Here is a 14,187-nt window from a genome sequence, read left to right as displayed (position 1 = left end):
CTTCAAAACATTGCTCCAAAACACTTCTAGATTATGAAGAGGACATTTCCACCACATTTGAAGCCCCCCTAAAATAATGTGCAAAAATTTTCAAAAATGTTTTTTGCCCCCCCAAACCCTCTAGTGGGCATAGGGGGCATTCTCACTATGTTTTGGACCCACCCTGAGCTGATTTAGCAAAGAGAAGGATTTTTTGAAACAGGAAGTAAACGGGAGTGACTTCTGCACCATTACACCTTGATTCTAGCAATTGAAAAATGGTCCTTCTCTATATTGCTCTGGCCCCCGAAGTAGAGAGCAGCAGCCAGCATTTGTTGGACGTAATAAACTTCCACTTTTCCTTGAGTGTCCTGTTTTTTTAGATTGTAAGGGCAGGGAATTGTCATATTAACAATTTGTAAGCTGCTCTGGGAGCCTTTTTGGCTCAAGGGAAGGTTTTAAATGCGCTAAATAAATAAATATAATTTTTTTTTAAAAAAAGGCTTCTTCTGGATCTCAAATAGGCCTCTAAATTATACAGATGGTAACTTCTATCATGGCCAGCCATTACACTTTTGACAAAAATAATAGCAAGGGTAGCTTCAGACAGATAAAATTCTCTGTGTATAAATCAGAAAAAAAATTCTTGGATTACAGTTCCCATGGTCACTGGCCTTTACTTTTTGGGAGATTCTGAGAGTTATAGTCCAAAAGAGTAACTTTCTCAAGGTCTAATGTAAATAAATGTCTCATACAAAGTGTCCTCAGTTTGGCAGTTGTGTATATTCTGCTTGTTGTCTAGACGTTGCTTCTGAAATATTATTGAAAATGCTTTGAAATAGATAGGCAAATTGTACAACCTCTTGCTGGACCTTGGAATTCATTCATCTATTTCTGAATAGAATATTAATGTTCTAGAGAGCCAGCATAGTGGTTTGAATGTAGGATTAGGACTCTGTAAATTGTAGATTCCCCAATTTGCCCTGGAAGCCTACTGGGTGACTTTGGGCAAGTCACACCCTCTCAGCCCCAGAAAATCCCGTAATAGTCAGAAACAACTTGAAGGCACACAACAACAATTAATGTTCTAACAAGATGGTTTCATACACAGTGGTTTCCTTTTAAGGTCAAAGCGATAACATAAGCATTCTTAAGAAAAAATGAATGAATGTTAGCATAAGACTTTCACAGTCAGTCAGCTGCAAAATACTTATTTAAGAAAGTTATTTAAGTGAATGAAAACACTTTCTCACCACTGCTTGGTGTCTTTAAGTTACTTCTTTCAAGTGACTATAGCATGTAATGAAGTTAACAGTTTGTGTATCTATTTAGAAAACAGTAAAAACCAGCAAAAAATTTTTGCAGTGCCTTCAAGTCCAAAAATGAGTTTTAACGGACTAGAACCCACTGGTAGTCTTAGTATTAGCACAATAATTTGTTGTAACATCTGCTGAACTTTGATATTTTAGAAAAATAAGTGTCTCAGATAGCCAGTAGAGGGAGCTGATGTACAGGTAAATAAATGTGCAGTATATCCCCCCCCCCCCTTTTGAACTAAGAACCTGGACTGGTCATTGAAATTGAAATATTCTCTCTGTCTGGTTGTATCTGTCTGTCACAATGTATGTACTGTGAGACATTCCTATAATATTAACATTTGGTGTCCGAGTTTTCCTATTTTTATTTTCCTTCATTGCCTATTTTTCTTTTGTAGATTATTATTATTATTAACCTTTATTTATAAAGCGCTGTAAATTTACACACTAGAGTGTTTTTTAGGCTTTATGCCTTTCAAGGTGGCTCCTCCTCCTCTTATTATTATTATCATCATCATCTACTGTAAGCTGCTCTTAGAGACTTTCTGACCAAGTAGAAGGATAAAAATATTTTAAATAAATAAATGGATTTAAGATGCTGCCTAGCTAATACAGTACATAACTCTGTTAAAGCTTACTAATTACATTTTTTCCTCTGTTTTTGCAGTCCATACACTCTTGAATGTGAAGTTAAATGAAACTGAAGGTGGCAAATATGTTTCTATTTTGAATTTACCAGGAGACATATTAATAATACCTCAGGCCACACTGGGTGGCAAACTAAAGGGAAGAAGCATGCAGTATCATTCCAATATTGAAAAGGACATTGGGCTGGATCTCTATACCCAGTTTGTGGCTCAGTGTGAAAGAGAACTAGCAGCAAATACCAAATGTTTTGAGGCTGGTGTTGTTCTCAGACATGGCACATATGGAAATCGTCAAGTGTTGAAAGTGGATACAAATGGACCTTTCACTCATATGATTGAGTTTTAAAATTTTTACCAAGGACATTCTGACAAATACTGCACTATTGTGCTGATAGGTAGCAGTATACTTAATTTAATTCTAATGTTTCAGAGCAATGAAAAGACTTCAGTAAATGAATGCCCAGCTAAATAAATTTAACTACTTCATGATAACTACTCTCAAATTGTCTTTTTCATTTATGTATTCAGTCATATAGTTCTTGGCCTATGATAAATGGAGATCCACTGGCAGATGGTTAATCTTTGTTGCCAAACTACTAACCTCGGCATTTTGTCCTTCCTGGTCAGTCCCTAATTTCCATCATGACTACATAATCTTCCATGTCATTATGATCTCTGCTTGGTATCCATATTGTCATAAAATCACTTTAAATGTCAAATATTAACCTTCTAATAGTGTCAAATAACACAACTGTGGAAAATCCAGAACTTACATGTATAACTTTAGTGATTACTCTTTCTGATATGTTATGAAATATGTTTCTGATATTATGGAAATAAGTTACAAATGCAAAGTTAAGCAATATTAAGAAACATTTCCAGCAATTGGGTGTTTTACATCTTAACTACTGTATTTTCTGGTGTATAAGACGACCGGGCGTATAAGACGACCCCCAACTTTTACAATAAAAATCTATGGTTTAGCCTATATTCACCGTATAAGGCTACCCTCCTCCTGAGTAGCGCGGCAGCCGCCCATGCATGCGCGCGCTGGCTTCAAGGGGCCTCCGAAGGTCCCTTAGAAGCTGGCACGAGGCTGCCGGCTTCCCAGCCCTCCGGAGGCCTGAGAGGCCGGCGGCCCCGGAGCGCGTGCCCCGGCTTCTGAGGGGCCTCCGCGGGGCTGCCGGGCTCAACCCGGCGTACTAGACGACCCCTGACTTTTGACCCAATTTTATTGGGTCAAAATGTCGTCTTGTACGCCGGAAAATACGGTACAAGAAACTATTTCGTAGAGAGCCACTGTGGTGTACTGGTCTGAGTGTTGGATTAGGATTCTGGAAAACCAGGGTTCAAATCCCTACTCTGGCATGGAAACCTACTGGGTGACCTCATATAAGTTACACACTCTCAGCATCAAACAAAGCCAATGACAAATCCCCTATGAAGAAAAGAAACCCTGTGATAGCTTTACCTTAGGATCACCATAAGTTGGAAAGAATTTGAAGCCACACAACAACAACAAAATATTACGTATGTCATAGTTCAGAGCATTACATTGTTAGCATGCTGTGATATGATTAAGAAATGGGCATAATATAGCATAATAAGGGTGAGGGGAAGTACAAACATTCCTGGCTTGAAAACTAAACACTGACTTCCACACAGACCTTGCTACTGATAAATGGGTTGTATTGAATCTTTGCCATCTACTGGTTGAGACACTTACATTTTGTGCTGCAGCCTACATGAGGGTAGGCTACTATGGAAATAAATAATGAGATCAAGACACTCTGTCTTAGAAAATGATAAATAATTTCTGTTCTATCTTAGGTTTTATGGCCTAAATCCAATGATGTGGTAGTATTGCAGGGCTTTTGTTCTGTGTGCTGTTTGCAAATGGTCTCTAAATAGAGTAGGTTTTGAGAGTGTACTGAAGGAGGGGGGATACAGGGTCGCAGGAAAAGACACATCCCATCCTTTTGTTGATGGAAATAGTTCCATCAGCAGAATGACACAGTTGGATCCTATCATTTTTTTTCTTATCATTTCAAACATCTGGATGCACCTGAGTAGAAAGTCACGCCTCCTGGATTCTAATCTATAGGTGACTCGAGGATGGACTTAGATAACTGAAGAATTTGTCCATTCCTCTTACTAGGGATGTTCTCTTGGAAACAAAATATGAAAACAAATAAATTCACTATAATTAGTTTAATTGGTATATTTATTCAGCTCTGTGTGACTGCTCAGAATTTAACAGTCCTTTGAGCCAGCATGGAGTTGTGGTTTGAATGTTGGACTGTGACTCTGGAGGCCAGGGTTTGATTCCCAGCTTGGCCATGAAACCCACAGGATGACTTTGGGGAAGTCACACTCTCTTGGCCTCAGAGGAAGGTAATGGCAAATCTCTGAAGAAACACAAGAACAACAAAATTCATATCCATTTTATCAGTACTTCAATATTGGTCACCCTCTTGAATGAGCACATACTAAAAATGAGCATGTAAGGAGCTTAGGGTGTTAATATATGTTGCTTTCAAAAGCAGATTGTAACACATTTTGGATTATGGATGAAGAGTGGGAGTGGTACTGTGGAAACCATAATAATCAGAAAGTTGTCCTCATCTGCACTGTATTTAGCTTTTCTCTATTTCTGATTATTTATTTTAAAGCTGTCAGAGATTGAGAGGTTATATTTTAACTGGGTTATAGTGGAGGTAAAATTATTTCAAATTGGTCACAACTGCTGTTAGAGCCAGGATGCAACTTGTTTTGTTACTTAATTTTAAATATTAAATGCAATTTCACACTTCACTTTCAAATTGCAGGCAAAGTCCTTTTAAGGAGCCCTGGTGGTGCAGTGGTTAAATGCCTGTACTGAGGCCACTCACTCATAAACCCTAAGGTTGTGAGTTCAGTACCAGCGAAAGGGCTCAAGCACGACTCAGGCTTGCATTCTTCCGAGATCTCTAAAATGAGTACCCAGATTGTTGGGGGCAATTAGCTTATCTTACACTTTGTAAACAGCTTAGGGAGTGCTTAAGTGCACTGATAAGCGGTATAGAAATGTACTTGCTATTGCTGTTTTTATGACCAATCCCTTTTTATCTTTGTCCAGTGTCTAGCTGGAAGTTTTTTATCCATATCAGGAGGATGGTGAACACAGACTTATTGCACTGTGGCTACAGTAAGCAATGCAATAAAATTTGAGCTGAGATGCTACTTCAGCTAATTTTATTGTTGCTCTCTGTACTTGCCTACAACAGGCAAGTGCTTATGGAATTTCTTACTAAGCATTTGTGAATAGCAAATCAAGAAGAAAAGAGGAAAGCCTTCTTCACCAGTTACCCCCGCATGTCAAAAAGCATGGATCTGTAAGTCTGGCAACCAAAAAGGAAATGATAAACCAGAGGCTGGTGAAAGAAACCATAATCCCAGGATGCATTTTGGAAGAAGCTTTCAAGAGGTCTCTAAAATGTTCCAAATTATTTTGCTTATCTTTGCCATCTTATCTGATCTGGTTGTTTGATTTCAGATCTGCATATTGTTAGCGCTGAATAAAAAGTTTACCGAAACATGTCAAACAATTTTCTTTTGTTTTGTAGAAATGTATTTAGATTCTTTTCATGTTATTTCTATCACCGGTACCAAAGTTTCTGCTGATGAAGTAATGCTCATCTATTTGGTTAACTGAGATAACAGTAATTTAATTCACTTACTTATAGCTATAGATGCATCATCCAGATATTATGATTATTATGCCATAATAGCCCTCACTTCCAGCCTCTTGTGATAAGGTAGAATCTCTTATATGTATCACTTCTGATGAATTAGTTCATAGTCTATACTCTAATATAATATTGTCTTCACACTCAGAATTTCCTAATAGTGATCTCAAAACGATAAAATTATCAAGGTCAAAAATGTAATTAAATATGCAAAGGTATAATACTATTAGATATTGAAAACCCTAAAACAATCAATAAAAATTAATTGAGCAGTACAACGTTTCCAAATCTGTTCTGCCTCTGTTTTTATGCTTAGTGACATATGCTGGGAAATAGTCATGGACAAAAGGAATTTGATCATTAGTGATGGTATCCTTTTGAATGAGTTCACCAGGACAGGCCTTGGGGCCACAGTGTTACAATGCCTTCAAACTTTTAGGAACGGTGCAACAATAATATGGTGCTGGGAGACTCCTGTTCTGCCATGTTAGTATTGGGCTTTGTATGTGCCTCAGGGTCCCAATTTGTTCTTATTGCCTGCCCACATTAGGTGTGGGCAGGCAATATTTCAAAGGAAGGAACTGGCAAAACCACCTCTGAGTATTCCTTGCCAAAGAAAACTGTATGAAATCATGGGGTTGCCATAATTCAACAGAAGACTTGAAGGCACTTACATAATTGAAGCAGAGCAGGGACAGTTCCAGCGAAAAACCGCAGTCAGAAAGTCATTGCAGTTTTGAGGTTTCAAAGGGATTTGGGAATGTTTAGATTTAGCCTCTCTCAGGAGATTTGCAGTTGGCCATTTTCAAGCATGTTTTCATTTGATTTTAAGATGGCAGAAGTGTAATTTGGTGAAGTACGTAAAGAGAGGAACTGCATTCTGTCCCTTGACCTTACTGCCCCCCCCCCCCACACACACACATCTGACCTACATGAAGCCACTGGAAGATGTCATCCAGAGATCTGGGCTCAAATGATATTAATCTGAAGGTACCATATGGCTCTGGGCATACACCGAACACATGTCCAGAGGCACTTCTTTGATGGATACAGACAAACAAGCTGTAGGCTTCTTCTAAAGTGAACATACTGGGTGTGCTGAATCCTTCAGATCTAGAAGGAGCATGAGGTTGGAGTTAGATGATGCTATGGTTTGTTTGTTTTTCCTGGACTTGGCACTATCAGTGGAAGTATTGGGACTTTTGGATATGAGGGGGCTCTTTTATCAACTTTGGTTAATTCTGAAGCTGCATCCCTTTCTGAAGAAATTGCAATCATTCATAACGCATTACACAAACTATATTGCTGCAGGTGAGTTTGTGTGTCTTCAAGTCACCTGTTGACTTAATGATGACCCCATGAATACCATAGGATTGTCTTTGGCTCGAGAGGTGGTTTTACCAGTTTCTACCTTTATCTATATGGGACTCCCTTTAAAGATGGTTCTGTTACTGCAGGATGCAGCAGTCTTTACTTGTAGGAGGTAAGTCATCAGAGCCTGTAACGTTAATTCTGTGCCATATACACTGACCCTGTACAAACTGAAGATTTTCACACGGTATATCGTTTCTTTATCGTCCCAAAGTGTAGTGGAATCGTCTTAACAGATAGACGATTCCAAAAGATTTTCACATAGGCTGTTAGTGTTCTTAAATCATTGCTAAATCATTCTTAAATCATTGCTGTGTCCAGTGTGTGAATGTAACTGTTTTGAAATTGTTTTGTAATCATTTATTGCTGAATTCTGATATATCAACAATTTAAGAACACTAACAGCCTCATGTGAAAACCTTTTGGAATCGTCTAGCTGTTAAGACGATTCCACTACACTTTGGGATGATAAAGAAACAATATAATGATGCCGTGTGAAAATCTTAACTGTTTCTGAACCAAGTTTCAAGTTATTTGAAAGATGACTTGTTCCTGTATGAATATTTCTGGGCTCCAAAATCAGCCATCAGTTCATCTGCTGGCAAGTAAGAATTATTCTGTTTGCAAGTGTGAAGGTCAGGGCCTTTTGTATGGCAATACTACCTTCTTTCTGCCACTTCTTTCTGCCCCTGTTTTTGCAGAATTGTAACACTACAGGTTGGGTACAGGTCAAAGGATAACAATAAACTCTCCCATATATATATATATATATATGGGAGAGTTTATTCTTTTCCTTTATATATGGTTTCTGATGTGCATGCTTCATCAGTTAATTTGGTACAACACCCAGATTTCGGTTGTTACTGTAGGAATAATTGCTGTACACTAAAAAGCATATTGCATTAGTGCTGGAACATGCCAATTTCTTCACTGATGGGAGAAAACTGCTTCCCAATCATCTTTGATCATTCGTTGATCATTCTGAGTAATATCTTAAAAGTGAAAGAAGTCAGTGATTCAGGTACTTTTCTTTTGGAGGGCTATGGAGTTCAATTGTTTATTTGTTTTGTTAAAAAAAATCATAACACTTGGGAACCAACTCAGAACAATGAAATTACTGTCTCTACAACATTTGGAGGAACGTCAGAATGGATGTATTTATGTTCTTCATTAAAAGCTCTGGCCCTCATTTCTTGCGCTAATCTGCCCGAAATTTTTGTCTATTCCTATTGGATAGTTTTAAATTTGGATGTTTAATATCTTTTTATGGGTTGATCACTGTTTTTATGATTTAGGGGAGGGTTGGTGTTTTGGGGGTTTTAAATTGTAATTTTTAATTGTGTGATGTTTTAATTACAGTTTCAATCATTTGTGAAAAAAAGTAATACAAGTAAATATTTTTATTATTATTATATTACTCTTCAGCTCTTACTGTCAGGAAGTTTATCCTAATGTTGGGCTGGAATCTCTTTTTCTTGTAGCTTGCATCCATGTTCTAGTCTCCGGAACAGCGGAAAACAAGCTTGCTCCATCCAAAATGTGGCACCCATTCAAATACTTAAACAGGGCTATCATATCACCTCTTAACCTTCTCTTCTCCAGACTGAAAATATCCAGCTCCCTAAGTCTTTCCTCATAAAGCTTGGTTTCCAGACCCTTCAGCATTTTGGTCACCCTCCTCTGGACATGCTCCAGTTTGTCAACATCCTTTTTGAACTCTGGTGCCCAGAACTGGACACAGTATTCCAGTATATATACATATATATGTGTGTGTGTGTATGATCAAAGATATATCTCTATATGTGTGTGTGTCTGTGTGTGTGTCTCTGTGTGTGTGTATATATATATATATATGACCAGATATGCACAACAAAGATGTATTTACATATGCATAGTGAAGATTTTGGTTAAAATGTGATGTTTTTATAGGAAAAAATATAAAAGGAATATATATAATTAAAAAACATTTTTAAAAAATATTAAAATTTCAAAATATTGATATTTTAATTTTTTAAAAAATTATGGGGAATTTAAAAAAAATCTCCTCCCATTGAGCTTCACCCCACTCCCACCAACTCTTTAATAATAATAATAATAATAATAATAATAATAATAATAATAATAATAATAATAATAATAATAATACAGTAATAATAATAATAATAGCATTTTTAAAAAGGGAAACAGATATTGTAGCATAAGCCACAGCCCCCCAAAAAAGCAGATGTTTCAGGAGGAGGTTGGCCAATAAAGGGTGCAGCAAACATAGAGGGAAGTAAACAACAACAAACAACAACAAATATTTTATTGTTAAGGCGTCCTAGTAGCCTCAGGAGCCATTCCAACCCTGAGGAGGAGGCTTTCCATGATGGAAAGAAGAGAAAGGGAGGGAGAAGGAAGGAGGGAAGGGGCCTTCCTTCATAGTCCAAGGCTCCTCCTTCCCTCTCTCTCAGCCAGGGCGAAGGGAGGGAGGGCATGGGCTTCCCTCAGCCAGGGAAGGAGGAGGGAGCTGTGGGCGAATACGAGGCTGCAGCCTTGGCCAGGCCCCACCCTGGGCACACAGAGAGAGCCCCAGGGTCCCTTGCATGGAGGACGGCCAGGTAAGCCTCCCAAGCAGCACAAAATGGAGGGCAGGAGCCCAATATAATAACGCTAAGAGGCGCTCCAGGGAACGCAGCCAGTCTTCATCCTCCTCAGGCTCAAGATGGAGGGCTGGGATGGAGGAGGGAGAGGCACAGCCCCCCCTCTCTCTAGTTTTATGGGGGGGTTGTTTTGTGGTGGTGGGGCTGCTGCGTCCACACTGCAGGGATAATCCGTTTTGAAACCGCTTTAAGTGCCCTGGCTCAATGCTAAAGGATTCTGGGAACTGTACTTTTGTGAGACATTTAGCCTCCTCTGTCAGAGAGCTCTGGTGCCACAACAAACTAATCCCCAGGATTCCCTAGCACTGAGCCAGGGCAGTTAAAGCGGTCTCAAACTGGATTATTTCTGCAGTGTGTTTTGTCCATAATCTTGGTTGGGTTGGGTGGGGAATAAGTGTGTGACCAGACGTCACAACCGCAAAGGAGGACAAAGGCACTGCAAAATTTAGGATATTACAGAATAAAAGGTACCAACCCCCCCCCCCCCCCCCCCCAATAGTAACTTAAATGTAAATTGGTGCTTCTTAGTTGTGCTCAAAATGGAGGACATTTTGGAATACCTCCTGGACAGAAGGTTGAAGTGTAGGACATGTCCTGGGAAAAGACACTCTTCTGGGGACACAACCTGTCAGAAAGCCTCTCTGAAGGTAGGAAAGGAACAGAAAGAGAGATTCCCAAGGATTTTCTCCTCCGTTGGATCTGCACTGCAGAAGTAATCTGGTTTGACACCACTTTCATCTGCCACGGCTCAGTGCTATGGAATTCTGGAATTTGTAGCTTGCTGTGGCACTAGAGCTCTCTGACGGAGAGGGCAAAATGTCTCGCAGAACTACAGATCCCAGCTTTCCATAGCATTGAGCCATGGCAGTTAAAGTGGGCTCAAACCAGATTATTTCTGCAGTGCGGATGCGGCCCTGAGAAGGTGCCTTTAACGGTTTCCTGTGGAGAAGGTGGCACTGGAGGTCATAGTGTGCTTTGCCCTGGGGATATGTGAAACAGAAGCCAGTTCCTGCTTGCAGAAGTAAGCACAATTCAAGATCCCTTGAGGCTGATGAATTACTCCCTGTCAGACTCTGTCAGGGCGGGTGGCGATGGGCAAAAGCCTGTGTTTTCCCTGCTTTGAGTATGCAAAGGAATTTTGCAGCACCTTTGAGGCTGTTATTGTTATTGTTACTACTTTCACTTGTATAGTGCCATCCGTGTACATGGTTCTTTGTAAACAGAATAAAACATTTATAAATATTTCAGTATAAAAAACTAAGAGCCTGAACAGACGGGTGAAAAAAACCTCACTTCTGGGCGTCATTGGCACATGGCGTTTAGATGCTGCACATCCCGATGACGGCCAGAAGCAAGCTTGAAGACGTGTGGCTTCATAATGCTCCAGTGGTGCAGCATTTATACGCCGCACATTGCCAAAGCTTCTTAAAGCCAGCTTCAAGCCTTGGTGGGATGGGAAAAGCCAGTGGATCTTATCTGCTCTTTTTTTGGCTGGCTTCAGGGTGGATTGGGGCCGTGGCATCTCTTCTCTACAGCCCCAATCTGTCTTTGGAAGGGGCGACTTCAAGCTGTCCCTTCCTGCTTGTCCGTTTCGCCCCTAAAATGTAGTACTAAAATACAATGCAAAAAAAAAAAAAAAAAAAACCCCGCACACACAAACACAAAATGCAGAATAAAATAACATAGGCCCTATACAGACGGGCAGGAAGGGGCAGCGAGACGACACCCCATTCTGCCCTGGATTGGTACTAGGGCAAACACATTGGCCTCCGTAGAGTCCAAAAAAGAGCCGGTTTTTCTGACTCATTTTTGTGCCCACGAAGGGGCGTTATAGCCACTGCCGTGCGGCTTAATGATGCAGCGCCGTTTGGGTGCTGTGCCGTAGCGACGTCATCATGGCGTGCCTCATGTGTATGGGTGCATGCCAAGATAGCGCCCAGGGACCACAGTGAGAGCTTTGAGCATGGGGGCGCTCAGCCCTCACCCCGCCCACAGGACGGCGCTTTTCGGCAGTCTGTAAAATATAAACCATTAATCTGAAATACCAAAAGTTTTAGAAAATAAAAAAAAGTTTTCAGCTGTGAAAAAGAATAAGCTTTGGTAGACTTGGGCCTGTTACAGACTGCCAAAATAAAGCTGCTTCAGGTCTCTTTGGAGATATGCTATTTAAATGATGCATGCATCCTAAGAATCCGGAAGCTGCACCAAAGCTGCACTCCAGTGTTTAGGAATGGAGGGTGGCTTTGGCGCGACCTCCGGACTCTAGGACCCATGCATCATTTAAATAGCATACCTTCAAAGAGACCTCAAGCAGCTTTATTTTGGCAGTCTGTAACAGGCCTCAGTTCTTCTGATACATGGAGTGAAGTGTTGCCTGTGCACCTGAGGAAGTGGACATTGGTCTGAAACACACCGCAGAAATAATCCAGTTTGAGACCACTTTAACTGCTCTGGTTCAATGCCAGGGAATCCTGGGAACTGTAGTTTTATGAGATATTTAACCTTCTCTGTTAGTGAGCTCTGGTGCCACAATATACTACAATTCCCAGGATTCCCTAGCACTGAACCAGGGCAGTTAAAGTGGTCTCAAACTGGATTATTTCTGCAGTGCTACAACTTGTTTTGCTTAGCTTCCATGATCAGACAGATATGGTACCTTTAGGATATTTATGCCCTTAGTTGAAAATTTCAGAAAATCCCACCTTTTAAACACCCAGCTAGTACAAATTAGGTGCTCAAAGCCAGTAATCTCACACTAATTTGAGGTTACATCTTAGATTTAGTTAGCTATATAGCTGATTGGCTTAGAACCCATTTCCATCACACATACTATCATATTAGAATAGAAACAACAATACAGGAATCATATAATAAAATTCCAAAGCAAAACTGTAAATAACAAATTTAAACCTACAGTCAGCCCTCGATTATCCATGGATTCAAGCATCCACAGTTTGAAAATATTTTTTTAAAATATATGAATTCCAAAAAGCAAACTTCGTTTTTGCTATTTTGTATAAGGGACACCATTTACTATGCCATTGAATTTGATGAGACTTGAGCAACCACGGATTTTGTTCCCCACAGGGTGGGGGTGGGGGTCCTAAAACCAAACCCTAGCAAATACCAAGGGCCCACTGTAGTAGATTAAATTCAAGGGAGGTGCCAGGTGAGTTTCCCTGCAAGGAATGTTCAAAAGATGAACCCCTCTAGACATTGTAGTAGCAGGTTATTATAAGTTACTGAACGTATACGAAAAGTGTGGCAAAATAAGGACTGGAAAAACTCACAGAAGTCTTTTAATCCTGCTGATGCTAATAGACAGTACTATTTTTCAGTAGAAATAAAAGGTGTTTCATAGTATGAGACCTTAATGTAGCAGTGGTAGAATAAAGAATTTAAGGAGGATTAGAGTGAGACATGGCTGAGTCACAATCCATTAAGAGGTTCCAGTTTATCACCAGATATTTGAAACAGGGATTCTTACCACACGGTGCCTGTCATCCTGTTAGTGATGTATGCAAGTATAGGTTGCATTATGTATGCTGAGTGAATTTTTTCATGAAGATGCACTACAGTTATATATAGCTGACAGTGCCATTAGCAGAACAGTGCATGTGGGACCATTGCACATGAAATAGTACATTAAAGAACATAGAATGACTTGTATATGTGCAATGCCTTTGCTCATTGTAGTTGCATAGTGGACTCCTGGCATGAGCACTGACCATTGATCCACATATATTGCACTATGTTGGTATTCACTATAGACATAATGTAACTGAACCAATAGATATTTACACTGTACCAAAATGATGTAGGATCTCTGCTTGCATGTGTTAATTAGCCACTGAGTGCTAGACTGTGTTTGTTATTAACAGTTCTTTGAATAGTCAGTGTAACTGTCAGTACTTTCTGATTGTAATTACTCTCTAACCACACTGTCTATAACAACTCTCCCACCATGCATATTGTGTATATACAGGCTGAGTCTCCAAAATATTCAAAAAACCAAAACATTTTTCATGAGTGGCTCAGATAGTGACACCTTTGCTTTCTGATGGTTCACTATACACAAACACACACACAATTATTTAAAACATGGTATAAAATTACCTCCAGGCTATGTGTATAACCTTTATATTAAACTTTAATGAATTTTATGTTTAGAATTGGGTCCCATCTCCAAGGTACCTCACTACGGGTGTGTACCTTCAAGTAGTTTCTGACTTATGGTGACCCTAAATGAACCTATCATGGGGTTTTCTTGGCAAGATTTGTTCAGAGGAGGTTTGCCATTGCATTCCCTGAGGCTGAGAGCATGTGACTTGTCCAAGACCATGCAGTGAGTTTCATGGCTAAGCTGGGAAGCGAACACTGGTCTCCAGAATCAGTCCAACACTCGAACAATTATGCCACTGATGTGCATATGTGGGCATTCCAAAATCAAAAGTATTTTGGATGAGGGAGACTCAACCTATATTTGTTTTTAAAAGTGGAGGTA

At 39.8% G+C, this 14,187-nt stretch overlaps 2 protein-coding genes across 9 annotated transcripts in view; both read left to right on the top strand.

Moving 5' to 3' along the window:
• DTD2 (D-aminoacyl-tRNA deacylase 2) overlaps positions 1-2,434 on the top strand; it is a 5,975-nt gene extending 3,541 nt beyond the window's left edge. The window contains exon 3 of the mRNA XM_042441162.1: positions 1,963-2,434. Within this exon, the coding sequence (XP_042297096.1) occupies positions 1,963-2,288 (326 nt within the window). The 3' untranslated portion in view covers positions 2,289-2,434. The remainder of the gene's footprint in view (positions 1-1,962) is intronic.
• Positions 2,435-9,490: 7,056 nt separating this feature from the next.
• HEATR5A (HEAT repeat containing 5A) overlaps positions 9,491-14,187 on the top strand; it is a 96,114-nt gene continuing 91,417 nt past the window's right edge. For all 8 annotated transcript variants that reach the window (XM_042464825.1, XM_042464787.1, XM_042464804.1 and 5 more), the window contains exon 1: positions 9,491-9,641. The gene's annotated coding sequence lies outside the window, so the exon portion shown is untranslated. The remainder of the gene's footprint in view (positions 9,642-14,187) is intronic.

The sequence above is a fragment of the Sceloporus undulatus genome, chromosome 1 (genome assembly GCF_019175285.1).
Source record: "Sceloporus undulatus isolate JIND9_A2432 ecotype Alabama chromosome 1, SceUnd_v1.1, whole genome shotgun sequence".
Lineage (NCBI taxonomy): Eukaryota > Metazoa > Chordata > Lepidosauria > Squamata > Phrynosomatidae > Sceloporus > Sceloporus undulatus.
Note: the sequence above shows the minus strand (reverse complement) of the source record. Positions and strands in the feature narration are given on the sequence as shown.